At 41.9% G+C, this 26,997-nt stretch overlaps 2 protein-coding genes across 2 annotated transcripts in view; both read left to right on the plus strand.

The window, feature by feature from the left end:
- The window catches only part of LOC137286203 (uncharacterized), a 22,868-nt gene extending 4,854 nt beyond the window's left edge, over positions 1-18,014 (plus strand). The window contains exons 2-11 of the mRNA XM_067817919.1: positions 8,077-8,253; positions 8,694-8,827; positions 10,210-10,323; positions 10,408-10,512; positions 11,645-11,749; positions 11,924-12,277; positions 14,211-14,243; positions 14,741-14,986; positions 15,540-15,776; positions 16,056-18,014. Coding sequence (XP_067674020.1) covers positions 8,077-8,253; positions 8,694-8,827; positions 10,210-10,323; positions 10,408-10,512; positions 11,645-11,749; positions 11,924-12,277; positions 14,211-14,243; positions 14,741-14,986; positions 15,540-15,776; positions 16,056-16,423 — 1,873 coding nt within the window. The 3' untranslated portion in view covers positions 16,424-18,014. The remainder of the gene's footprint in view (positions 1-8,076; positions 8,254-8,693; positions 8,828-10,209; positions 10,324-10,407; positions 10,513-11,644; positions 11,750-11,923; positions 12,278-14,210; positions 14,244-14,740; positions 14,987-15,539; positions 15,777-16,055) is intronic.
- A 2,438-nt stretch (positions 18,015-20,452) lies between these two features.
- Positions 20,453-26,997, plus strand: part of LOC137286205 (uncharacterized) — a 28,278-nt gene continuing 21,733 nt past the window's right edge. The window contains exons 1-2 of the mRNA XM_067817923.1: positions 20,453-20,609; positions 20,952-21,957. The gene's annotated coding sequence lies outside the window, so the exon portion shown is untranslated. The remainder of the gene's footprint in view (positions 20,610-20,951; positions 21,958-26,997) is intronic.

The raw sequence follows: 26,997 nt of genomic DNA on the forward strand, positions 1-26,997 counted from the left end.
CGGTATTTTGTTAAATAACGTCAGCTGTTATTAAACAGTGCTGTGGATAAGAATGAGTAACGAATTTTCCTGAATGTTTACCAATGCTTTCATCCAATGCGGTAGCGTATGCCTGGGCCTAGTGTTTCGAATCTCTCTTAGCGCTAAGATTGTCGTAAGATAATGTTAATGAATGGCACTTACGACTATCTTAGCGCTAAGAGAGCTTCGAAAAACTAGGCCCTGTGCGTCAAAGGAAAATACCACACATTTTCGACAGTATTTTGCCTATATATATGCAATATTATTATATTGAGGCTGTTGCACTCACTTAAGCTTCCTATTGACGAAATAAAAGATTTATTGTCACTAACACTTGCCTGAGATCGATAATTGAGACATCGTGGTGAACAACCTCCTAACAGAGAACACTTTCCACATACGGAATGTAAAAAGTGGCTCTGTACATCGAAACCTGTCGCATATGGTGTTGTCAATGTTTGCCGCACTGGATTCAAACACAAACTCTGCGCATGAGTAGGATACATTCGTATAGAGCGCTTCAAGGGACATAACTCTATGTGATTCGCTTGAAATAATGTTCTGCCGGTAGAGGGTGCGAGAGTCTTACGGCGCATTAATTCATTTGAACCCTCTATTTAATACTCTAATCTAAATACGTAATACTTTCGTCGTATACATTATATAGGCGTAATTGTGTATTCAGAGCATATTTAATGGTAGTTTCTCTGAGGGCTGATAGTAGGCTTGAAAGTGCATTATTATGAAGTGTGGTATGATATTGTGCCTTTAAACTAAATGCCAACTCTGTGGGATTCGTGTTTCCGCTTTCGTAGCTTAGTCACACACACGTTATTGTATGGCTCATGCAGAAATTCAGTGGAGCTGTTTATTTCAATGTGTTATGACGTGACAATACATAGGTACAATACAACATGGCGCTCTCGGCGCATGTGAACTGTTTCGTTATACAAATGCTTTTTATGACGGCGGTTGTGTCACGACCTAATCGTACCCCGTCTAGATCCGCAATAGTGATACTCGATACCTTAAAAAGAAACACGACTAACATGGCACTAGAGTCACGTTCTGGAATGCGCACTGATTTTACTTCATTGTATTCTCGTATAAAGGGTAACTGTGAGGTTGGTTGTTAAAGATGGACAGCAGTCCAGAAATGTTGTCGTGGTAACAGGAATTATTGTAAAACTGAGTTTTCTCTTTGTAAAGAGGCCAAATTAGAACGTACTGAGGTACGTCACCTAGTCGTCTACATATACAGGTCTCTACGCAGACCTACCCGTGAAGATCCGGGTAAGAAGTGATCTTAAGCAACCCATGCTTTTCGTTAGAGGCGACTAACAGGATCCGGTGGTTGGGCTCGCTGACTTGGCTGACATATGCCATCGTATCCCAGCGGCGTGGAGTGATTTTCATTACGTTGAACACTGGATTGTCTGGTCCAAACTCAAATATATACAGACATTATTATAGTCAATTATTTATAGCCAAAAACCGACCAGAGTTACCCCAAACAATGACAGTGAGTTCGAATCGATGACTGCATAACCATCACACTGGGTTTCACGAATAGTAAACGTCTGAGACTTACAGGATTGCTCCAAACCATGTTTACACGCAGCATGTATATGACAGTTGTTTCACAGCAGCACTATAACCCACCTGCCTAGGTTAAACTGTTGGTCACTGAATTGTCTGGTCCATACTCAATGATTTACAGACCGGTGGAAAATTGATGAGTGTGACGTTAAACGATCAACCAATCAACCATCCAGTTAAAGCATTAGGGTACCAAGTGTCAAGGCATCATTCTGGTGGCGCCCGCATAGTATCACTAGGGTAGTATTCAAACCATACTGGCTCAATTCCAATATGATAGCTTCTGAGTAGGCAGGAGAAAACGTACATTGACTAAAACGACACAAACAAACCATTGTAACGACATGCGAGTAGAAAATCATTAGCTCCTGTATACAAAGTAGGTCAAACATTCGGGCCGTATTGTATGTTGTCTGTCGAGTTCAAATCGTGATAACCTTACGGCTTACGTCACAGGTCACAGCTGTGATTAGATGACTAATATGCAATATGCAAAAGCATATCCGTATCGAAAGTCGTCTTCCTTCCTGGTGACGCTGTTTCACTTATTTCGGCTGCAGGAGTGGTTTATCAATACACCCCGGATTCAGGCGAAGCTAAAAGAGTTGCGTCCCCTTGAAATGCTATCTCTAATTGTTCAAACCATCTGTTGTTTTTTTTTTCATGTTGATTGCCTCCCTGTATTTGTGATCAAGGTTCCACGCACTGTTGGGATAAATATTGCCTTGAGAATTTCAATGTATCTTTGTATATCCATGTACACATTTCTCGTGGTCCGGAATTACCGGACACAATTTTGTATCTCGAATCAATTACCAGTTGGTTCAATATGTAAAATGCCATTCTCCGAACATTAACGATATTTTCCGAATGAATAAGGTCTGCAGGGAATATGCTGAAGTTTACATGTTTGTCTTCTAGAAATGTTGCGGTAGTGTTATCGATTCGGAACAAACCTTTCATGTATGTTTCCCAATATATTCGTTATGGTGTGATATTCCTCCTACGATGTCGTCACGATATGGCTGCAATACTGTCGATGTGACGTTAAATACTCACTCACTCACTCACTTCTGCGATGTCCAAAGATGAAACGCTTTGTAAAGTTCAAGAAACAATGTTCTTCTACCCTGTGTGCTATAGGGTAGCAACATATCTTAAAAAATGCAACAGCGCACTAAACTGCCGGACTAAAGAAAATGTGTTCCTTGTTTAACGCTGCAGTCAGCTATATTGGTCTACAGTTTGGACAAAACAATCCCGTGATCAACATCATGAGCATCGATCAATTCGGATACAGTTACATGTGTCATCCCGTGAAGACAGCGACCCGAACCACATGATACTGTTAGTCGCCTCTTGCGAAAAGTAAGGGTTGCCAAAGGCTAATTGTAACCCGGGTCTTCACAGGTGCTTAAGAACAGAACAGGATATTACTCTCGTAAATCGTACAAACGGATGTGAAAACATGCATACATTTTTATCAATACAAAGTGACATTATGGCTTATACACAATACACATGAATGTGATATTAATGTACAACTAAAACAGGGATAATACAATTTTCGTTCAACTGGACAGTTTCTGTACCAAAGGATGATTGTCAGATTTAAAAAAGTCTGTGTTTGTGCGTTAGTGCAGGGTGGGGGTTTGGGAAAGGGTTCATTTTTCTCACGTTGCCTGCTGCTGCTGTAGTTGCAAGTCACCGTTCGTCACGATATGATAATGACTATTTCTGCTCCAGTGACTAGGCGCCTTAAAGATAATCAGAGGTCGCCGCTTCACTGAGAACATGGGTACTGAAAACCCTCGTGATATTATTTAGAGAAATGAAGGCCCAGCGCCGAATCTGCTATGTCACGCTGCCCAGTGAAGGGTAATCCCAGTCACTTAATCCTGGCAAGTTACAAAAAAGAGGGTGCCCTAGATGCCTTACTCCCAATTCAAAACGGTATGACAGAGGTATCGGCGAGTTGTTATATTCAAGAGACTTCCTGGTGCGTCCTTAACTATTGGTTAATATAACGAATATGAACGAGTTGTTAAACTGAGTCTGTTGTAAAGCTCACTGGCTATAGAAATCCTATTATGTGTAATATTGTATGCAAGATAGGACGATAGCTACAAACAAAATGTCTCCATGAGATGACGGTTATCCGCAAATCTGTAAAATCAGTTCTGTTTAACATGTTTAGGTCTAAAATTTCATTAACCCCACATTTTAACCCTCAATTTCTTATATACTGGACAAAAACAGTTGGGAAAATTTGTAAATTTTGAAATTATGATTAATGATGTGTTTATTCATTGGCACACTGATAAAATACCAGTCATTAAAACAAAAATATCCCTAACTAATTTTGTCCAGTATATTAAAGGACTCACTCTTTATAAACAAGTACCTGTGGCAATACAGTCCAGCTCCGTCATGCTATAACCCTCAATCGTTATAATGATAACCCTCACCCTATGTCCCCACCAACCTTAGTCCGTTATACAGACCCTGATACAAGTATATCCAAGGAAGCCCATGCAAGTCTAGAATATGTGGTCACTCTCTAGATTTCCACAGTTTCAGGATGTGAAGAAGGTCTTTGGGCTCCGTTTCATTTCTTATTATGATCATAATTTAGGAACTGTTTCTTACTGTAGGATATATGTTCAAGTTAGAGACAAGCTGTTTGTCAACCTTAATCCTACGTTAAGTTCCTCAGTCTGCACCGGTTTCTGTTTGAAAAGTTAATGCCGTCAATCTGTTTGACTTTCAGCTGTAGTGATGGTTGTAGCCTCCACTTCAACCATCCTCCATCACTGAGATATGTTTGTCATGCCCTTACGGGCAGGGATATACCTACCCGTCCGTCTTATACAACAGTCAGGTGATCTCGTAAAGCGAGACCCAACTACAATACCCTGAACACTGTACGTGATAGATGTATGGAGGAGGTCTGAGTAGACCTGGATCTTAGCAACACAAACAGGGCGTGACCAATTCATGTGTCCCACACAGGTTGTTGTGTATGCTGTTTAAACAGTCGGTAAAATAGATTTCCGTAGAAGTACATGTTTTTATGCATATTACATAAAGACGTTACACGTGAACATCGACTGATACAGGACCAAACCCAGCTGTCTTGCTGTATGTATGAGATTATGTAGTGTCCCGTGTGTTTATACTGCTGGTGTCAAATATTGCACATTTACATGAGGCTAACACACACAAACGGCTTTTACGAAACCCTAAGCTATGGAGTCCTAGGACAGCCATTGTCGCATTGTCGCACTTCGGTAAATCTGGCCCCTTTGCTTGTGTTTGTGAGTATGACAACGCAATAATGCTGGAACGCAACAATGCCACTTCTAGGATGCCCTATTAAGCAGCGGTGGAGTAGCCGCGTGGTTAAAGCGTTCACTTGTCACACCGAAGACCCGGGTTCGATTCCCCACACGGGTAGTATGCCCATTTCTGGTGTTCTCTTCGGTGATATTACTGGAATATTGCTATAAGCGACGTATAACCATACTCACTAATTCTCATATTAAGTAGTATGAAGGTTTAAAACATTGATTATCTATCAAATCCTAAAAGAGATACTGTTGCTTTCCAGCCGTCAACAACAAGCAACACATTGTCAATTGTACAGCCCTGGATAGCCTGTTTGTGATCCCCTTTAATAGGTTACGGTCGACTTGCGTGTTAGTTACGCTTCACTGAGCCTTAACATATATATACATGGCTTTATACGTAACAGAGAATTTATTGATAATCTGTGGAAATATGCAAATTCGTATGTATGTGAAGGCTTTATCAATTGTGCTAGAGGGTGAAAGCTGAAACGTGACGGGTAGATCTCTACCTATATACAAGAACATCGACAACAGTGCTTGTATACGCCTGTCATGGTGGGCGGTGGAGTAGTCTAGTGGTTAACGCGTTCGCTAGTCACGCTGAAGACCCGGGTTAGATTCCAACATGGGTACAAAAGTGAAGCCCATATCGTGTCCCTGGTCGAACGGATTTAATCAATCAGACAACAGCTACTGTTTAGGGTTTGGCGGAACTTACAAATTCCCCAGTCGCTGACACTGGTCTCCCAACAAACAAAATCTGTACGAAACTTAGATATATGACCTGCAGCATATAGGCTTTGGATTTTCTGATGACGGTTCCTATTAGCTAATGTTTCAGCAGGCTGACACACTTTGCAGCGACTGTTTACTCACTGTTGTGGCGTGTGCATCACTCGGAGGCGGTCGTCCGGAAAATAGCATTCGGAATCCTTCGGGTTAAAAACGTTTTCGCGTTAAAATTTCAAGATTGAGAAAACATAAAGCTTTCTTTTTTCACAACAATTGTCACGATTTCATGTTTAGACAAACATGCAAACAAGACAATTTAGCCCGGAAATGTACGTAAATTCTATTGCACCTCACACAGGCATACCTTACTTCACGGAGTTGAAATTTCGTTCGCGGGAAAGAATTGTGTACTTTAAGGTAATTAAATGTTGAAATGAGTAGTTTTAATGACGGGGTTTCATTTATATCGATACCAATAACTGATTTATGTATTTGTACTCCCTAGAATATTTGTGATCTTCTACAATGGAATGAGAAATATTTGTTTGGTGCATAAAACGACATTTCAATGAAGATTTTTACCCCATTATCAAACTTAAGTGACTGCAACCAGGTGATGAGAAGCATGACAAGCCATAGCAACAACAAGTAACTTACAATACGTGGCGCCGATTCGTTTACTTAATCAATGACTCTTAGATTTCCGATCAAACAATCAAACGATCCTTATTTTAGTTTTGGCTGATATGTATATATCTGGACCTTTCCCGCGGACCCTGAAATGGTTCGCTTTGTAGAACAGTTGGTGTAACCTGCTCCCATGGTTTGCACGCGTCTGTAATTAGACTCTCGTGTGGACAACGTCGTGACAACGGTGACAGTGGCGTCCGCGACGTTCCTGTGATCTTCTTCCCCTTTTGTATGAAAGGAAAGAAAACCACATACAAAGGTAAATGCTGTTAACAAAACGTGATCATAAAATGCTTAACACAATTTTGTCGTAACAAGTTAAGTATAATGGTATACTTTGACGTTCCAGAAATGAACACGTGAAGTATTCGAATGTGGCCAAAACTATGGAAGAAAATGATTCGTTCAGCGTCTGGGGCTTTGTTGCCTTGTCACTTGTACCCCTCGGTGAAATTGTGCTGTTGCACGTGACCCCTTAGCTTGAAAGGCGTGACAGACAAAACGTGCACCTGTGCATAGCTATTCACGTAACGACCCAGTCTAGTGGCAGCCCCGGCAAAATATATGTCATCAGCTATGTACAGGCGAATAGGTGTGATTGATCAAAGCTGGACTGGTTTCTGTCTCTATCACAGGACTCTGGTAGAGGTTATAGAAGCAAAAAGATATGTCTTTGTAACTAGTGACATATTCATTACCTTCAACTGCCACCCGAGTTAAAATCGAACTGTGCCACGGTTGACCTACGGAAACTTTGTAGTAATACATGCTACAAATCGCGAATGCTCAATCATAATGCTTCAGTAAATTTACAAGACGATGCCTCGGCGTTTACAGAGATACTGGATAAGATAACTGTTGTTTTCCGGATACTTTTAGAAATTTAAATGTTTTCTTGGGAGGAGTGATATATGTTTGAGGGCTGCTGTTACGTGATCTCTCTCTAGTATCCAGGTGAGATTTGTGTGACAATAAATAGTTGTACATCAGAAAATGGTCAGTTATGCTTCCTCAGGCGTGTGTGTGTGTGTGTGTGTGTGTGTGTGTGTGTTTTGCGTGCGCGCGTGCGTGCTTGCTCGAGCGCGTTTGTCTGGGAGGTACACTGAAGCATTAAAAGACAGGTCACCTGTGTCACCTGTCTTCAATGTGAATGTAGTTAACGCCCCAAATGGCTGGTCACACAACGTAATTAGAATTACACAATTTGGTATTTGTTTATTAACGTCACACCCAGCAACAGTTCAACGATATCAGGACTGGCTGTGAAAAATCAGATCTAAAGCAGACAATCCAGTGACCGAAGCTGCAAACAACGACCCCCGACAGACGCAGGATAACCAGGACACCGAGCCTAATCGTCTGATTCCTTTGGGAGTTTCAATCGTCCACCACGGGTTGTCGGGGCCCAGTACTAACCCTGTATCCAAATGGCGTCTTGAAATATACAGTCTGTGAAATGAAGATTCATGTAAATTTGCTTACATTTCATTATAAAGTATTAGACCCTAAACAATAACTTAAAAGTGAAGAAATCTAGACAATGTAAAGCAGACCTCCTATAAATCGTTCTCTCGTCACACCGAAGACCTGGGTTCGAATCCGGACATCCGGCACAACATTTTTGGTGTCACCCCAATATTGCTGGAATATTGCTAAAACTAAACCCACTCACTCACTCTTACAGAGGGCGCCGCAAAGGTCCTGACTATCGATGTAAGTACACTGAGACTAAGGTCGACAAGTGCAACCGAACAGTGTTCTATCCATGTCCGAACCAGCAGCAGTCGGAGGAGAGTCAGGAGGAAGAGGAGGAGGGACAAGATGACAATGCGGTCGACCTGTATGCCAACTTCTGGAGATTGTAAGTTTCTCTGAGTTGCACATTCTCCACACCCACCAGCCCCCCACCCATTGAAACTCTCGTCAAAATGAAGTGTGCACACACAATTTTTTCTCAATAGTGTGCACCCCCAACCCACTCACCCTTCTCAAAAAGGTATATCCGCCCCTGAGTTTGCATCAAATTGCTGAAAGGCATGTGCACATAATTATCGTGGATGTTAACAGCTGCGTGTTGGTGTAATGTTTTGTTACGATTTCCCCAATTTTCACTGATTTCTATAATTTACTGAACTCGAGTTTGGCAATAGATCAGTTTATGTGTAAAAAGTGTTTTAAAACATCATGGAGTATTTTGGAAAATTAATTTAGAACAATTGCCAAAGTAAGTTGCGATATTTACTCAAGTAAATCTAAACCTTTGATGGGAAGTATGTATTGTTTCCTTGCGTGATGTTGCAGTCGCTACCGACGTCGGTTCTCTAACATAAAGTGGTGTGAGAGGACGGAGACGTACACGTGCATCATGTTTCGCTGTTACATAGGCTGCTGTCCAGGATGGAAGTTTGACGAGGTTCTGAAAACCTGCTCCATCCGTGAGTTGTAAAATGAGCTTCTTTACTTGTTAAACATCACAAGCAATACGCTGTACTAGTTTCTTGCAACGAAGACTTAAGTCATCTTGTTAAATGATTTTGCTTGACTGTACATGTCCTGATTTTCGACAAATAGGGCTACGCATAGAATAACAACTAGACGCTGAAATGAACATTTTTCTAGACTTGTATGGTCACACTTGGATACGTTTGCTTCAGGGTCTGTATGACAGGACTAAGCTGCGCACCACTGCTGTGGATGTTCATGGCAATGTCATTGTTGATGTCGATGTTCATGGCAATGTCATTGTTGATGTCGATGTTCATGGCAATGTCATTGTTGATGTCGATGTTCATGGCAATGTCATTGTTGATGTCGATATTCGTGGCAATGTCATTGTTGATGTCGATGTTCATGGCAATGTCGTTGTTAATGTCGATGCTCATGGCAATCTCATTTTTGATGTCGATGTTCATGGCAATGTCATTGTTGATGTCGATATTCGTGGCAATGTCATTGTTGATGTCAATATTCATGGCAATGTTGTGGATGTCGATGTTCATGGCAATGTCGTTGTTGATCTCGATATTCATGGCAATGTCATTGTTGATGTCAATGTTCATGGCAATGTCGTTGTTGATGTCGATGTTCATGGCAATGTCATTGTTGATGTCAATGTTCATGGCAATGTCGTTGTTGATGTCAATGTTCATGGCAATGTCGTTGTTGATGTCGATGTTCATGGCAATGTCATTGTTGATGTCAATGTTCATGGCAATGTCATTGTTGATGTCGATGTTCATGGCAATGTCATTGTTGATGTCAATGTTCATGGCAATGTCGTTGTTGATGTCGATATTCGTGGCAATGTCATTGTTGATGTCGATGTTCATGGCAATGTCATTGTTGATGTCAATGTTCATGGCAATGTCGTTGTTGATGTCGATATTCATGGCAATGTCATTGTTGATGTCAATGTTCATGGCAATGTCGTTGTTGATGTCGATGTTCATGGCAATGTCGTTGTTGATGTCGATGTTCATGGCAATGTCGTTGTTGATGTCGATGTTCATGGCAATGTCATTGTTGATGTCAATGTTCATGGCAATGTCGTTGTTGATGTCGATGTTCATGGCAATGTCGTTGTTGATGTCGATGTTCATGGCAATGTCGTTGTTGATGTCGATGTTCATGGCAATGTCGTTGTTGATGTCGATGTTCATGGCAACTCATGACGATGCCAGTAGGGTGTTCTCGACGTTGATGTTCATGTCGTTGTCATTGTTCATGCAGATGCCCATGTCTGCGTCCATGTCGATGTTGACGTGTGTTCAAGTTCATGATGATGGTAATACTAACGTTGACGACGTTGCTGTTGCAGGTGTCGACCCTAAGCCTGCTATCGAGTGTATGAACGGAGGCACGGCCGTAGAGGACGACTCGGGTCCAAGATGTGAATGCCTCGCTATGTACACAGGCAAAAGATGTGAAGAAGGTGAGATATCCAGCCTCCCTTTAATAACAGTGACGCAAACAGTTTGACTCAATGATGTGTGATGTGTCTTTGTTTCTTCTTCAGTTAAATGTGATCTGGAGTGTATGAACGACGGCATGTGTGACGTCATTGAAGGACGCCCACGCTGCATGTGCTCAGACCACTTCAACGGAACACGATGCGAGAACCGTGAGTACAAACTCCTCATCAAAGCATGTGAAGGATTGATCACATTACCCTCACTGCCACTAGCCTTGCTCTAATGTTGTACCTAGATAAAGAACCTTCATAAGAACCTGTCTAATCCAACACACTGTCAAAACCAGCATTATATTTGACAGCGATATTATGATTATTAAATATTGTCTAATCCGACACCTGTCTATTCCGTATTCCGTGAAAATCTAGCGATAGCCTCCATAAAATGGACAATCTAAACACGTCAGTCTTACATGGGGACACATAGACTAAAGGTTAGTCTCTGAATGTATATCAATTTGATAGACACGTACAGTTCCTTATAAATTCAAAAGGAGCCCCAGTGAGAATGGAGATTCAGATCCGGGCGGAATCTGGAGTTGCTTCATTTAGGACTTTAGCACTGGAGAAAGGGGCACCTTGCTGTCATTGTGCTAACCAGGAATTGTGATTTAAACTAACGAACTTGTGCACTATCTAGAACGTCCTGTAAGCATCGAACATGCCAAACTGGAATGCGATTAATTGCATTATGTAAGTCAGCGAGCAACACCTACTGATTTGAACAATGGGTTGTTGAAGACCTATTTAACCCGGTGTCAAAAAGGTCAGCGATACTGACTTTTCACGGGTCGGCATAGATTAGCGCTTAGTCTCTGAATAGGTATAACTTTAACAGTAACAAACTAGCCCACAAAGGAGCCTCACGGAGACTAGAGATTCAGAGCCTGAGGAAATCTCGACTTCAGTATGGCTTCAGCGTTGCAGGGAGGATAGTTGGTAAAACAATGTAGTTGAGGGACTGTGAGACAGACTATGGTCCAAATAGTGGAGATACAAGAGAAAAGACCAGGGAACCAAATACTTAATTATTTCTGTAAGAAGTAGATGGTTACATTTTGTCACCTGGCTGGTGTTAATTGATTATGTCTAGACACTCGTTTGCATCCTTGGAATTGTGTTGTATTTAAAGCTCATTTTTGTATGGAATTTGTATGGAAAAATTTAATAAAAATGATCCCAAACCACAAAACTTGACGTATTTAAACGCGTAGCGATAAAAGCAGAACATAAGGAAATGTGGCGTAAAACTGCATTTACAATCTCACCTTTATGTCTGCAGCTGTCTGTGAAAATGGCTGCGGAAGTTACGGACATTGTGTTGCTGAGGAAGGAGAGGCCAGATGCTCTTGTATCCATGGTTACATGGGAAGGAATTGTGAGCGACGTAAGTATTTAGGGTCAATTTTGAAGCACATTGTACATATTTGAGTTACTCAAGTATAGATATATACTTTATTTCTGAAGATATTAGTGTGTTATTTACCTTTTGATTCTTTCAATAAGTTGGAGAGCCCACATGTCATGGTTTCACTGTAAATAACAGACGTTTAATCCACAGGTGTCCCCGAGCCGGAGAAAGAAGGCGATTGTCCGCCCTTGACCCCAACTACCGTCGGCACATGCGCAGTGTCATGTGAAGTAGACTCGGAATGCCCGTTGAAGCAGAAGTGCTGCAGTAACGGATGCGGCCGGTTGTGTACCCACCCCGCCAACTACACGTGCCCCTATCTAGGACACAACTACAAGATCGGCGACATTTTCTATCCCACGGCGTGTGACGTGTGCACATGCATAACCCCTGACCCCAGTAAGCCTTATGGTGGTGCCAAATGCCAACGTCAGAGTTGTCCCCCCGTGGAGAACTGCAAAGAAATCAAACAGGACCCATCCCAATGTTGCGAGTACTGCGCAGGTACGGAACTCTTCGATCGTACATATCTTAAATACGAAAATCATGATTACCACGTAATTCAAATTCACAATCAATATTTTTTACACTGGACTAAGATTTCTTTGTTTGGATAAATCAGAATAAATGTGCGTATGGGGGATTAAAGGTAGAGTTGTACGATGCGATTTTCGCTTCACCCTCATACCTAAACATAGTCTTAACGCTAAGCTTGTTTTGTACAACGGCAGCATGCCCAAATTTTGTAGCTACTGCCACAAGTTGGTCGTGATGAGTGAGTGAGTGAGTGAGTGAGTGTGTTTGACCTCTTTTATCAAACTTCCAGCCGAGGGTCCATAGCAGATCTCACACATTATACCCATGTAGGGAATCGAACCTGAGTCTTTGGCTCGACGTGCTGACACTTTAACCACTGGGCCACCCCTGTTTGTCGTAAAAAGTGTCTTTTAGGCGGTTTTCGTCCCTGGATGAATGTACGCCAACGCACCATGACTGCATGATCCTGTGCTCATGCTGTCACTCGCGGTTTTTCCGATTCAAGAATATCCATATATACGCTAACGCGGTACTAACTTCTCAACGAACTTAAAGAATAATCGAACCCTTTATGTTGGTAAGTCTGGTACACCATGTCAGAATTGCGTATGGCAATATGATTGAATCTGGTGCTCTTTCGAGTAGACTACACAGAATAATGTCGCCTTGAACCCGTTTAACAACACTAACCTCATAATTGCTATATGATCTGTAACCGGAGTTCAGATATATATCATAGCCAAATCATGGTTCGAGCTGGTCACCAAGGATAGGGACCTTTGATATTCTGGGTGGACCCCATGAAGACCAAGTTCTTTTCCAGTCGCAGATGCAAAAGCACGTGCATTTGAAATCGTTAAGCATGCATGTTTTTCTTTTTTCATTACTATTATTTCTTTAAAGAAAAAAGAAAAGAAAAACACATTGTGTAACAATGTTTTCATCGTTGACGTGTCATCTCTTGTCAAATTCTGGAACGTCGACATTTTTTAAAAGATAAAATCCTGAAAATCACATGAACAAACAAACAATCAATCAAGGCAATAATTCACACCAATATTTCTCTACTAAAGCTCCTAATGTAACAACGTCGCTATTGACGACGGTGCCCACGACATCCTCAACTACCGAGGACCATACCTTCTTCTCTGGTAACAACATCGTTGTTTGTCGATGTTATGATGACTGTGCCGCTTCAGTAGCGTCTTCACTGTGCATGTCCATGGAGTAGATGGTGCTGCTGATATTTGTGTGTAGCTCTGTGTGTTTGTTGTGCTTTGAACAGCTTGTCACGACGCTGAAGAAAACATCAACGTAAAACGATGCCCTTCAGCTAAACAGCCATTAATATGTTAATGTTCTTTGATCAGTTGTACACTCGCATGTATATTTGACATAGGTGTACACTCGTATGTATATCTGACATAGGTGTACACTTGCATGTATGTTTGACGTCGTGTATACATACACTTGCATAATATATTTGACGTTGTGTGTATGTCTACCTGTATGTAAATACCTGCATATATATTTGACGTCGTGTTTACTCCTGCATGTATGTTTGACGTCGTGTGTACATCTGTATGTATGTTTGATGTCGGTGTACCGGTGTACACCTTCATGTATATTTGACGCCGCGTGTACACCTGCATGTATAACTGATGTCGTGTGCTTTTAAACACTTATAATTATATAGATAATGCATATTGAAGTACGTTAGATATTATAAACACCTTTACACCCGTCACCGGTGTTTCCGTACAGCCCCACTAACATATTATGTCCATTTATTAATATCACGCCCGCCTTAAACCTAGCCTAACCATGTCCGAGCTAGTAAACATTTCCATCACAATTCAGTTTTAACTGTATTTCATATACATGTATTGTTGTTTCACAGATCCTGCACCAGTCAAGCCTGATCTGTATAAGGGTAAGTGACAGCTTGTGCTCAGCATTGTAAGGCTTTAATAGGTCTTGATGTTAGGTTCTTATTTCCCTTTAGTTGAAAGTTTTTTGTAAAAAAAAATGCCAAAAGCCAAATGAATGTAAGATTATAAACAACTGGCTATAGTACTTTTTGTCGTGAATAATTTCGAAATTACCTTTACAGTATGATATTTATACAGTTTTGAGACTGTTAATCCTTATCAAGCACATGTCCACGCACAAACCACCCACCCCAACCCCAACCCCCAACCCCCAACCCCCAACTCCCAACCCCAACCCCAACCCCTCAACCCCAACCCCTCACCCCCAACCCCCAACCCTCACCCCAACCAGTTACCCGCATCCCATCCAACGTCTTTACCGAATGTCAAACTTATCTTAATATAAGGACATCATTCATTACAACCGAATTTGTTTCTCTTCAGGCAAATCTTAGACAACACCGTTTCTTACAAACCACATAATTTGATTGTTTCACAGAGCCCACGTTCTTAAACTGCCCTAAGTTGCTCATCACCATTGATGTTGCTCACGACAAGAACGAGGCGCACCTTCCTGTGGAACTAAAGGCACATGATCACAAGGGCGTTGTGCTCGAGGTTCAAATGTCCAAGACAGTGTTCAAAGCTGGCATTGGCGAGCAGAACTTCGACACGGTCATCGCTACATCGTCCCGAGACTACAGGGGGAACTTTGCCCGATGCGAGTTCCATGTTAGGATCAGGGGTATGGTTTGTTTGTTTGTTTGTTTCTTGTTAAACGCCAGATTCAGCAACGTTCAAGTTAATGGTATACTAAGACAGTCTCTGAATGTGTATGATTTTGGAAGCAACAAATAACCAATTTGAATTGAAAATGAGCCTCAATGAGTTGGGAAATCCTAGGAGAAATCAAGACTTGCTTCATTTATGGCTTTAACATTGCACGGAGCCGTAGGCATGAAGAAAATAATAGGGTTCATGAACTTTGAGGCAGACTCGCTTTATGATGGCGGTCTGTAAATAATCAATTCTGGTATGATCACCACAGCAACATTTCTGGAAATTATTTTGATTTACGTCAAAATGGATGTTCATGAATACAGGCTGTCAATCCTTCAAAATATAAGAAGAAACTAAACTCACGTTTAACAATGCATACACCCGTTTTAATGGTGGGTTAAACATACAGGACAAAAACTGGTTATTCGATGGTAACGTGTTTTATTGGTACCTAGAGATTACAATCTTTCAGCGACCGTTTTAGCACATGTCGTTACCGTGTCATGTTGCTTTCCCAGACACGCACGCGCCTAATTTTACCTACTGCCCGCCGGACGTGTACCTCACCAAAGAGGGACAGGCCACATGGGACATGCCCCAAGCTGTGGACAACGTCGGCCTCGTCCGTCCACCAACCTCCCGCCATAAGTCCGGAGAACTCTTCAAGAAGGGAGAGCACCCTATTGTATTCGTCTCCGAAGACTATGAAGGAAACATCGCTCGTTGCCACTTCTTTGTCAAGGTCACTGAGTCCGGTAAGAAACACAGCCAGAAAGGTGTATATTTCCAGTTTGTATTCCTACTAAATATATACCCATACTGTCATCCTTTTTCAATCCGGATTCCGGACTTTGGATGCGGATCCGATTCCGTAGCCATCTCCCATCTCGGAACCAAATGGTGATCAGATGGTAAAAATGAGCGGGCTGACTGTATGATTGTGAGTCTGTGCACTTCGGTCATTTGGCGAATGTAAACGTTGGACCGATATCATTGATTTCTCGACTCTGGCAATTCTTCGTTTTCTTATTCAGTCCCTCTCATCCACCAACACCATGACCACGCCGCCAGGGAAAAACGTTACATGTATATCGGAAGTGGCATTGCACTACTGCTCCTCCTTGTTGTCATCGCCATCGTCGTCGTCCTGTGTTGTCGCCGACGTCACCGGGTCCCTGAACCCACGGCAGCTGTCCCGCCACCGCCAACCTACGAGAATGCCATCTATACGCTAGGGGGAGTTGCCATGCCCCCGGCCTACAAGGAGAAGCCCCCAGTGTACGAGAACGAAACCATCCCGGAGAAGAAGGAGGAAGCTGTGCCAGAGGAAGATCACACCCCTCTGGACACAGGTGACGTGGAGGTCAAACTCGGCATCGACAACCCGACTTACCGGATATAGATAGCGCAAGCGTTTTTGACCCCTTAGCTGACTTCCGTCTCTGTACATCTACGGTCTGAATCATATTCTGCTGATATGTTACATTTTTATGTCCTCCGCCCCCCTCACCCCCCCCCCCTCCACCACTACATTCCTTTGACCCTCCCCTCCCCTCCTCTCCCCACCCAAACCACATACATGAGAAATATTACTGTGACCGAAGGCACCAATGAAACTGTCGCTATACAGACACTAAATATTGTAAATATAACTATGACCCATTCGCTTTGCCATTAAGTTATAACAACGCCAATTCTCCTACCCGGCTCAATTTTAACCACCCCCTTCACACTTGTAAATGTCCAGCTATATTGTGTTTTGTAGGTAACCGCTTACTAACCCTTGTCAGCCTTCTACAGTTGCTGCTTAATGGAATGGGACGTTCTTTCCTGTACGTGACGTCATCGCATCAGAATTACTGGAATCCGTTCCGTTTCTCCTATAAAGCCCTGAATCCCAATTTTTGATACACCATACTCGTAAATATGCATTTATTTTTGTTTTGTTTGATTATGAATTTCAAATTAACATTCACGAGGCTTTGCTAAAACATGTTATTGTGATTGCAAAAAAAAAACGTGTACAAATTAATCAGACGGCACATGTAAAACACAAACTGGTTATCAACGTGTTCGTCTGTCTGGCCACATGGGAAACTCCCGAGCGAAATTGACGTAAAATACGTTTGACGCGTATAGTGATGTGACATACGTACTTATATATGTATCGATACTTAGAAATACTGTATACTGCTTTTTGTCTATTTTCATAACACGCCCACAGCAGGGTCATTTTTAGGATTGAGATTTGAGAGACACAAGGCATCCAAGAGTGCATTCGTAACTACTCGTCTCTTTCCGTGACCTACAAGCTTGCCGGAATGACACGAGTAGTTACGAATGCCGAGACTGCTGTCCCTTTAGTATCGGTGCGCCAGTTCTGTCAGAATCCCTAACTTACAGAGTAATCATGTACTTATGCAACCATATTTTGATAACTGATGTCATTCAAATGCCTTGTATTTTCATGAGTATGAGAGATGTATAAGATGATTTTGTTTTGCGTCTCCTTGACAACGACCCTAATAGAACAGCAGGTTATTTTTGTAATATTTATATGACGTGTTGCAAATAAATCGGTACACTTTTCCGTGCAATAGTTTTTTCACTGTATCGAATTAGGTGACAACGAATGTATTGAAATGCACACTGCAGGAGCTATCTGTGATCTGTATGTAACTCAAGTAGTTCAATGTTTTCTTGACCGTATTCCAACTGTTAAGTAGGATCTGAACTGATATCAACACAATGTAAATGTCCCTAACTGCCCCTAATTACATCCTCTTAGCATTACTGATATGTCTGTAGCGGGACATCGTTAGAATTGGGTACTGTTTTCCATAGGTAAATTGTATTAATCCTTGACGAAAGGATGTATATATGTTTGAAATTGTTAATTTTCAAGTTATCATTACGCATTCCGTTGTTTTTTGGTGATAATGTTTGTTGGGGTTGAGATAAACATGAATAAAAAAGGAAACCTTTGAAACCAATTTACATAGGTGTTGCTTTTTTCTGCACTCCTTTGTGTATAAATATTAAAAACCTGTGTCACTTGACGTCTTGTGAATGAATGTATACAGGTTTACGCCGCAAATACCTTGTCATATGATATGTTCCACATATTGTTCGATCGCGTGTCTGGTTTAGCGCTCACGTAACAGTATTCCAACCACATATCTGGGTCAGATATGAATGTAAACCAGCCTGACCATCCAGTGATCGATATTATGAGTACCGACCCATGCTGTCGGGGTACGGTGACATACAATCAACCACATCAGATGACTACCCGATGTATTTGGTGCATTGAGCAGTGAGTGTTCCCTGAGACCTGTTTTAAACCTGGATTCCATAAACACTGGCAGCAAAACAAACTTTAAGACAAGAAGGGAGAAGATGAAAGTAATTATTCATGTGTCACACTACTCCAAACTAGAATCCGCATTTTAACAAGGCTTCAATGCAAATTGAATCATCTGACAGCTGTGATTGGCTGATTTTGTGTAAAAATGTTGTGTTTTATAAAATGTACATCCATACAGTACTTAAAACTACCATTTTTCATATTTTGTACTGTCACTTTTTACATGATGACTTATGCAGAATGGAACCACGGGTATTTTCAAGCAGCTAACACGGTGCGGTACTAGGCTTGGCACGTTTGTCTTCCTGTACTCGGAAGTTGAGTGAATGTTCATACTTTATGGGGTTTTTTTTCCTTTAAGGCCAGACTGTGTACACATGTACATGTAATAGCTGTTGATATCTTAGTTAATTTTTTAAAAATATTACTTTACCATAGGAGTCAGTGGGAGAATATTTAATTTTTGTGTAACCGCAAGCACCGGCGACAGCTGAAGGAAGGGGGATAACTCTACTTTGCTAGTTCATTGCTGCAGAATTTTATCAACGCTTCGATTTGACTCTCCGATGACTTGCATCTACAAATATGTTCATCACATGTGAATTCACGTACTTCATGTGTCACCTGCATCATTGGGACAGCCCTCGTGTTCAAACAAATGAACGTTTACATATCTCTTGTAAAAACACCTGGGAGGTCAACCGTCAGCCTGCATCTGTCCATCACATTGGTTGAGATTGGTTTCACGTCACTGTATTCCAGTCATATGACGACCTGCCAGCCTGGTTCGATAAAAATCCCAGGAAGATGCAGATAATAAGTGCTGAATAAACGGACTTTCCTAGGAACCTTTCATAATTTATGGCTGGGGATTGGGGTGGGAGCTTGGGTTGGGCTGGGTTGGTGGGGTTTGATGATTCAACCTCCTGTCCATAAATTATGAACGGTCTCCTGCTTCCAATGCGATACGAAGGGATACTGAAGCGTGGGTTAAAATCACTTTGAAATGTACTCTAGGGGCTAGAGTTTCGAATCTCTCTTAGCGCTAAGATAGTCGTAAGTTAATGTTAATGTCTGGCAGTTACGACTATCTTAGCGCTAAGAGAGATTCGAAAATCTAGACCCAGTTTCATAAGTGCATGCCAGCGTCATGCGGGAAGCTAGCTCGACGCTGCACAGGACGCTCCGTAAATAGCTGCTGATGTGTACCTTAATCACTCACTCACTTCCCTGTACAAAGCGTACGCATCACAGGTCGTTGGTTTGCGGCGAGTATTTATGTAATTATAAGTTACCATGTTTACAAAGCTTGAATGATGGCAGCTTTTGGAGCGACGTTTATGACGCTGGGTCTCCGTTGGCAAGGAAACCGTTCAACAAGTATTGAAAGGGTACACGGAAAGATGAGATGGTACTGTGACTGTAACCTGAATTGTCCACATCCCAGGGAGCTGAGAATGGTAGTAAGGCTAAATAAAAAAGTGAAATGTTTCTCGGGCATCGGCGCGTCACTTTTATTTGTACTCGTAAGTTTTTATTGTCATTTGTTTTTATTGCCCGATCATCCATTTGTCCTTTATAAGAATGAGTGTCTGTAAGAACGAGTCTGACTGAATAAACAACTCATTAACTCGAACTAAACTTCCCAAGCTGAATTTCTCAGAGAGAGAGAGAGAGAGAGAGAGAGAGAGAAAGAGAGAGATTTTTATGCAGCCTAATGCAGGGCTGTGAGAATACATCAGTTGGGGGATAAAGTGCATTATTATCATGAGTGAGTGAGTGTGTCAAGGCGTGAAACACGAAATAGACTTGCAACCATGTAAACAATGGACCCAGTCTTCAGCGTGACCACATAACGAGTAGGCTACCCCACCGTCTTCTTAATAGTGACCATGTGCCGGACAAACAGCAAACTTTGCATCTGTCGCTGGAGCATAAAAATGTAAGTGCTAGCTTTTTGAACCAGTCAGGTCAACATGTTTCCTTAAATACTCCGAATGCCGTTATCTGCAGGGCGGAATGTAGACAATGCGTATTATCTCTGCTCGACTTCATGTTTGCTTTGTCTAGCCAACTCACGACACATTGTATTTCAGCATAGAGACCGCTGACGTGAACTTGGGCCAGATAATCCGGTGATTGAGATCATGAGCAACAACCCAACCGTCGTACCAACCCGGGCCCATCCATCCAACCAACAAAGTCTGCTCAAACGACAAGGGTAGGATGCGAGGATGACTTTGCGAAGAAAAAATAATTAAAACATGTATTTTTAGATGACCCCCGACTCGAAATGCTTCAGAGTCAACGGATCATGACTGTGAAGCATTTCATGTCGGGGGTCAACTCAAATTTTCTATAGTTTTTTAAAATCTTTAATCCGCGCAATGACACGAGTGCTTGTATTAAGATGGTGGGTGCATTTCTTACCCGGAACTGCCGCATTAAATGTACCATATAAAATATCCCTTAGACATGGGCTGAGGTAGTATCAACGCTGTGAATTATCTTGTTTGCTTAGATTTCAACAGTAAGATTGGATTCATGTTTTTTCTGTCTGTAGGGTGAGGGATTCAGAGGATTCGCTTGTTCGGCGCCATGCCTGATTCTTGTAAGTCAAGCAAGTGGTGCGATCGGACACATTTTCATCCGATAGACGTCCAGAAATGGTTCCCTCTGACATCATGATTTCCACAGAGTGAGTGAGTGAACGAGAAATGGTTTTACGTAACGTCTAGCCTTTTGGCAGAATCACCAAAAGTGGACGTCACAACTGTTACATCATCCATCCTGGGAATCGAACTTGGACCTTAGATTTGAAGAACGAACACCTTCCCCACTCGGCTACTACACTCGGCTATTATACATAGCAAGCTAGTGCCCTGTATCCTTGTGCATACATTCTCGTAGCCGCACACACACACACTGGAAGACGTAAATATAGTCGATATCATGATATGTCGTTAATGAGGATGTCATTTATGCGTCAACATTTCACGGACGCCGGCTGTATCACACGCTGAGGACACTCGCCCTTTTTTTCATCAGTCTCGCGGCGACGACAGCAACCCGCCACCACCACTCACATGACCGACGTCATTTAATGGTGATAGACAACCTGAGCGGTTACAGAGGAATCCATTGAGATGCACTGAGACAGATAGGGGAGAGCTACCGCAAGGTCCGACTTCACCATTGCAGGGCGCGTGCCTGGCTCGCGCTACTGCGCGTCTGACGTCACGAAACCAAACACCGGTGCCAGGATCGCCCAATAAGTACTGCAGGCTGCTTCGGGTGCTCAGCAATCTAACGGTAACGATACAGCACTGTCCGTTCGTCCGTCTGTGTTTTCCAAGATTCATATGAGCAGTGTTCACCGTTACAATCAAGGAAGGACAAACTTGTAGCATTTGCTAGAGGTTTGTGGATGTTTCGAGAGAGGAGCTAGTTTGAACTGGGGACGAAACCGACAGGTGATCCGGGAACCCTACGCCTTACAGAAGAAGGTTGTGTCTTCAGTGGATCTTACTTCCCTTCTCTTGATACCAGTACCTCAAGCAGGCGGAGAGGTATGTACGCCCATAGTACCCGGGAATAGTTGTGATTATGTATTACCTTTGTCAGACCAGGTAAAGAAGTGTGTATCTGTGTTCTCTCAAACAGGCCATCGTAGACTATTGTCAGGAATCTCAGGCAGATAGACGGAGCTATGAAGGCCCCTCTGGCACGTTTACAGGTGGGGGGATAAATCTAGGGGAACAGTCTACTAAACCACATTCTCGTTCTCATGTTATGTTATAATATGGAATTGTTCTGAGAAATTAATTGTTATATTAGACTTTACTACTTGAGAAATATGTCTTGACGCGACTTAAAAAAGAAGTTTGATTAGGCCCCAATATATGCATTTTTCAAAAACTGTAACATTTGTCTTATCACAGTAGATTGTTAATAATGTTGTATGATATACATATCTAGGTGACGCAGTGTTCTGAGCAAGCCTCTTGCTGTAGGCTCTTACACGCAAAAGCAGATTCATCTCGCGATAATATTGTCATTGAATTTACCAGTGTGGAGTCAGATTGGTGTGTATGACCCGTGTCATATGAAATTATAAAGGCGTATTCCCAGAACACGACACATGCTGTGCAATCTAGACACTGGTATAGGTCACGTAACAAACAACACAGTCTGTGTAAAACATGTACAGGGTCTGGATCTCTGTGTGGTAGTTAACGAGATACTGTTTTCATATGACCTCCACTGCAGTCCTGCGGAGCGTCTGTCCTGAGAACGAAAAGCCTGAGTTAAGATCCCTTTATACAGTATACCGTGTGACGTTAAACTGATACTTGTTGTTACCTTGGCTGGTGTGGGGCATTAATATGATTAGATGACGACAGATTGTGGTGGAGTCAGGATAGTGTGTTTAGTGTTTCTTTGTGGAGTTTCTATGGTAAACTGTGACATAGTGTCTCAGTGATCCACCACCAGCACATCGGCATAAATCCGGTCTAGTACCCACACGCACACACGCACACACGCACGCACTCACACATACGTAGATGCACGTCGCTTAAAAAGATGGATAATTCCAGAGTATCATGTGGGTACTTTCTTTTGTACATCAGTTCAGTATTCCTGGACCTCAGTGAGAGCATATACCCGTGAATATACATTGTCACCTGACTACCTGTCTATATGATTGTTGTTTGTTGTACAGCGTCATAGCTGTAATTGTCTACATGTATCACAGTGAAAACAATCGACTCTGGACCGGCTAATCCAGCGATTGATTATTATGAGCAAGCAGTCACACCTACGGATACAAAGTCACTCAAGCCAGCCGTCGAAATTGGCCACTCAATCGGTTTAGTCACCTGCATTGACATGCATAGGCTGCTGTGGATCAGTTCTAACCCAGAATCTCCAACTGGGTAGCGTGCCTTGAGTATTTATTTCCGCACATTACATATCACGAGCATCACTTAATGCACTCATGGTTTCATGAAAATGTGTGTTTACGTAACACAATAATGAGGAGTAATGTGGTCTCTGTCTTCACGAAACATGCATTGTACGTCTCCATTTACGTGAAGGAATTGTGTCTCTTAGAATAAAGAGAACTCTGTTTACATGAAGGAATTGTGTCTCTTAGAGTAAGGAGGTCTCTGATTATGTGACGGAATTGTGTCTCTTAGATTAAGGAGGTCTCTGTTTACACGAAGGAATTGTGTCTCTTAGAGTGAGGAGGACTGTTTACATGAAGGAGTTGTATCTCTTAGAGTAAAGGGAACTTTGTTTACGTGAAGGAATTGTGTCTCTTGGAGTAAGGAGGTCTCTGTTTACATGAAGGAATTGTGTCTCTTGGAGTAAGGAGGTCTCTGTTTACGTGAAGGAATTGTGTCTCTTATAGTGAGGAGGTCTCTGTTTACATGAAGGAATTGTGTCTCTTAGAGTAAGGAGGTCTCTGATTATGTGACGGAATTGTGTCTCCTAGATTAAGGAGGTCTCTGTTTACACGAAGGAATTGTGTCTCTTATAGTGAATAGGACACTGTTTACATGAAGGAATTGTGTCTCTTGGAGTAAGGAGAACTCTGTTTACGTGAAGGAATTGTGCCTCTTATAGTAAGGAGGTCTTGTCTGCACTCATCATGTAATGTAGGTCTGTGTATATTGAATGAATCGTGTCTGTTGGAGTAAGGAGGTATCTGTTTACATGAAGGCATTGTGTCTCTAACGGGTTTCTGAAGCAGTTTTTTCTTTTGAAATAATGATGTCTGTTTACCTGATGGAATTATGTCTAGTAAAGTAACGAGGTCTCCATTTACCTGATGGAATTGAGTCTCTTGGAGTAATGAGGTCTGTTTACCTGATGGAATTATGTCTAGTAAAGTAACGAGGTCTCCATTTACCGGATGGAATTGTGCCTCTTGGGGTAATGGGGTCTTCATTTACCTGATGGAACTGTGTCTCTTGGAGTAATGGGGTCTGTTTACCTGATGGAATTATGTCTAGTAAAGTAACGAGGTCTCCATTTACCTGATGGAATTGTGTCTCCTGGAGTAATGAGGTGTCCATTTACCTGATGGAATTGTGTCAAATGGAGTAATGGGGTCTGTTTACCTGATGGAATTATGTCTAGTTGAGTAATCAGGTGTCTGTTTACCTGATGGAATTGTGTCTATTTTAGTAAATTGGTCTCTGTTTACCTAATGGAACTGTGTCTTTTGGAGTAATGAGGTCTTGTTTTCACACATCATGTAATGTAGGTCTGTGTATCCAAGCGATAATGTGTCCTTGTGTTGATTGCGCATCTCACTGCAGTATGTGATCATGGACGGACAGTTGTGGAGAAGGAGATAGCATTCTCGTCCAACTGTCTCATCCTGTTACTGCAATAAAAGATGCAATTAATCTCCCCAAACCTCCAATAATCTGTGTGTAGAGCACAGTTTCCGTAGCACGGACATACTGCTGTAAAACCAGCTCATTAGTTTTGTTCACCTTCTACCCTGTGAACAGAGCGTTGTTCGTATATCGGTAATGAACGTGTAATGGATGTTTTATGTTTGTTTTTATAAACGACACCTGTGAAATGATTACCACAGTGAGTGCCATTTTGAAATGCAATGCCCCTCAACGTGCAGCACCAGCGTTAGGAGAAGATGTGAGTGTTATCGCCTGCTCCACAGCCGCGCATCAGGGTGAACTCATAATCCCGTTAGCCAAGATCCTGTTATCAACTGCACTTGGGATATTTGAGAAACGTCTCTAGTAATCTTGTAGGAAACATTCTAACCTAAGGCAGTAAAGATATCTCGGTTTGTGAAGAAATCGTTACAGTGTGCTGCAAGTGTTGCCTCTTGCTTTATCCGAATTTATTCGAATATGTTCAGTTTTCTTTATGTTTATTGTCGCACTAAAGAACTTTCTAACTATGTCACAGCATTCTGCAAATAATAAAGTCTAAACCAAACAATCAACACCAAGTCCAGATAATGACTGATGTCATGAACATCGGTCAATCATGATTAAGTCAGCTTGTCGGATTGATCCCAATACTCGCCTCATCCGACAGGCATGGTTGCTACAGACCAGTTGTAACCCGTATCTCCATGGAGTTTTGTCAGTATGATTTGACAGTGTTGCCAAGATGACAATGTCACGTGTAATCATTTCAGTGATGACATTGTTACATCAGACGTATCACATGTAACTTAGTCAGGATATTTCAGGTTATTCGGCAACGTTATACAATACTGTAAACCCCCAACAACACGATGTATCAGATTATTGATGGGCATTTAGAAGTTGGAAGCTAACATACAAATGTACAGTACAGATGTACAACTTCTTAATTATTTACATCAAGTCGTTGAAGGGCAATTTCTTGCTCCCTTCATAAGGTGAATAACTCGATATATCGTCTATGACACCGAGAATTTGCTGTGTGAAGTTATGCCCCTTTAAAGTACCAGGAACAGCTGGGTGTGGTTTAGTACCAGATGGTTATTGATTGTGGTTTTAAGTGAAATACGTTTCAACCTGTTACCGCTATAGGCTATCCGTAACGGTTTCAATGGAAGTTGATTATAACATGAATTATATATCATATCCACATTCAGTTATGAACAGCTGCTGACTGACCTTGACACACGGCACAATGTGACGACAAGCCTACTGACGTTATGCCATATATATTCCTAACACGGGGAAACGTGGGGATGCTGTTGCAATGGAATACGATACAGGTGCAATACGATCATCGCTTTAAGTGTAGATTGGTTAGGGCTGAAAGGGGTCATAGCTATTGATAATTAAATATCTTAGGTCAGTGATCTGCCATCATGGACAGTGTGTCTGGTAAATGGGCTGTTTTAACCGCTTTTTCTTAATGATCATTAACATCCTTTAAAAGTTCAGTATACACATTTATTGTATCATTCACTGGGAATGTCATACAATCGGTAGATGTTCATAGTATTGTTCACTGGGAATGTCATACAATCGGTAGATGTTCATAGTATTGTTCACTGGGAATGTCATACAATTGGTAGATGTTCGTCGTATCGTTCATTTGGAATGTCATACAATCGGTAGATGCTCATTGTATCACTCACTGACATGTCATACAATTGGTAGATGTTCATTGTATCGTTCGCTGGGAGTCTTATACAGTTGCTAGATGTTCATAATTTCGTTCACAGGGAATGGCCACAATCGTTAGATGTTCATTGTCATACAAGTGGTAGATATTCATTGTATTTTGTATAGTTGTTCATTTTATCGTTCACTGGAAATCTCTACATACAGTTGATAAATGTTCATTGCATCGTTCACTGGGAATGTGAGACAATTGGTAGATCTTCATTGTATCGTTCACTGAGAATGTTGCAGATGTTAATAGTATCGTCGCTTGGCATGTCATACAATTGGTACAGATTCACAGTATCGTTCACTGGGAGTGCCATACAGCTGGTCGATGTTCACAGTATCGTTTACCGGGAATGTCATGCATTTTGTAGATGGTCGTATCGTTCACTGGGAATGGCATACAATCGGTAGGTGTTCATAGTATAGTTCACTGGGCATGTAATAGAATTG

This window comes from Haliotis asinina, chromosome 6, assembly GCF_037392515.1.
Source record: "Haliotis asinina isolate JCU_RB_2024 chromosome 6, JCU_Hal_asi_v2, whole genome shotgun sequence".
Lineage (NCBI taxonomy): Eukaryota > Metazoa > Mollusca > Gastropoda > Lepetellida > Haliotidae > Haliotis > Haliotis asinina.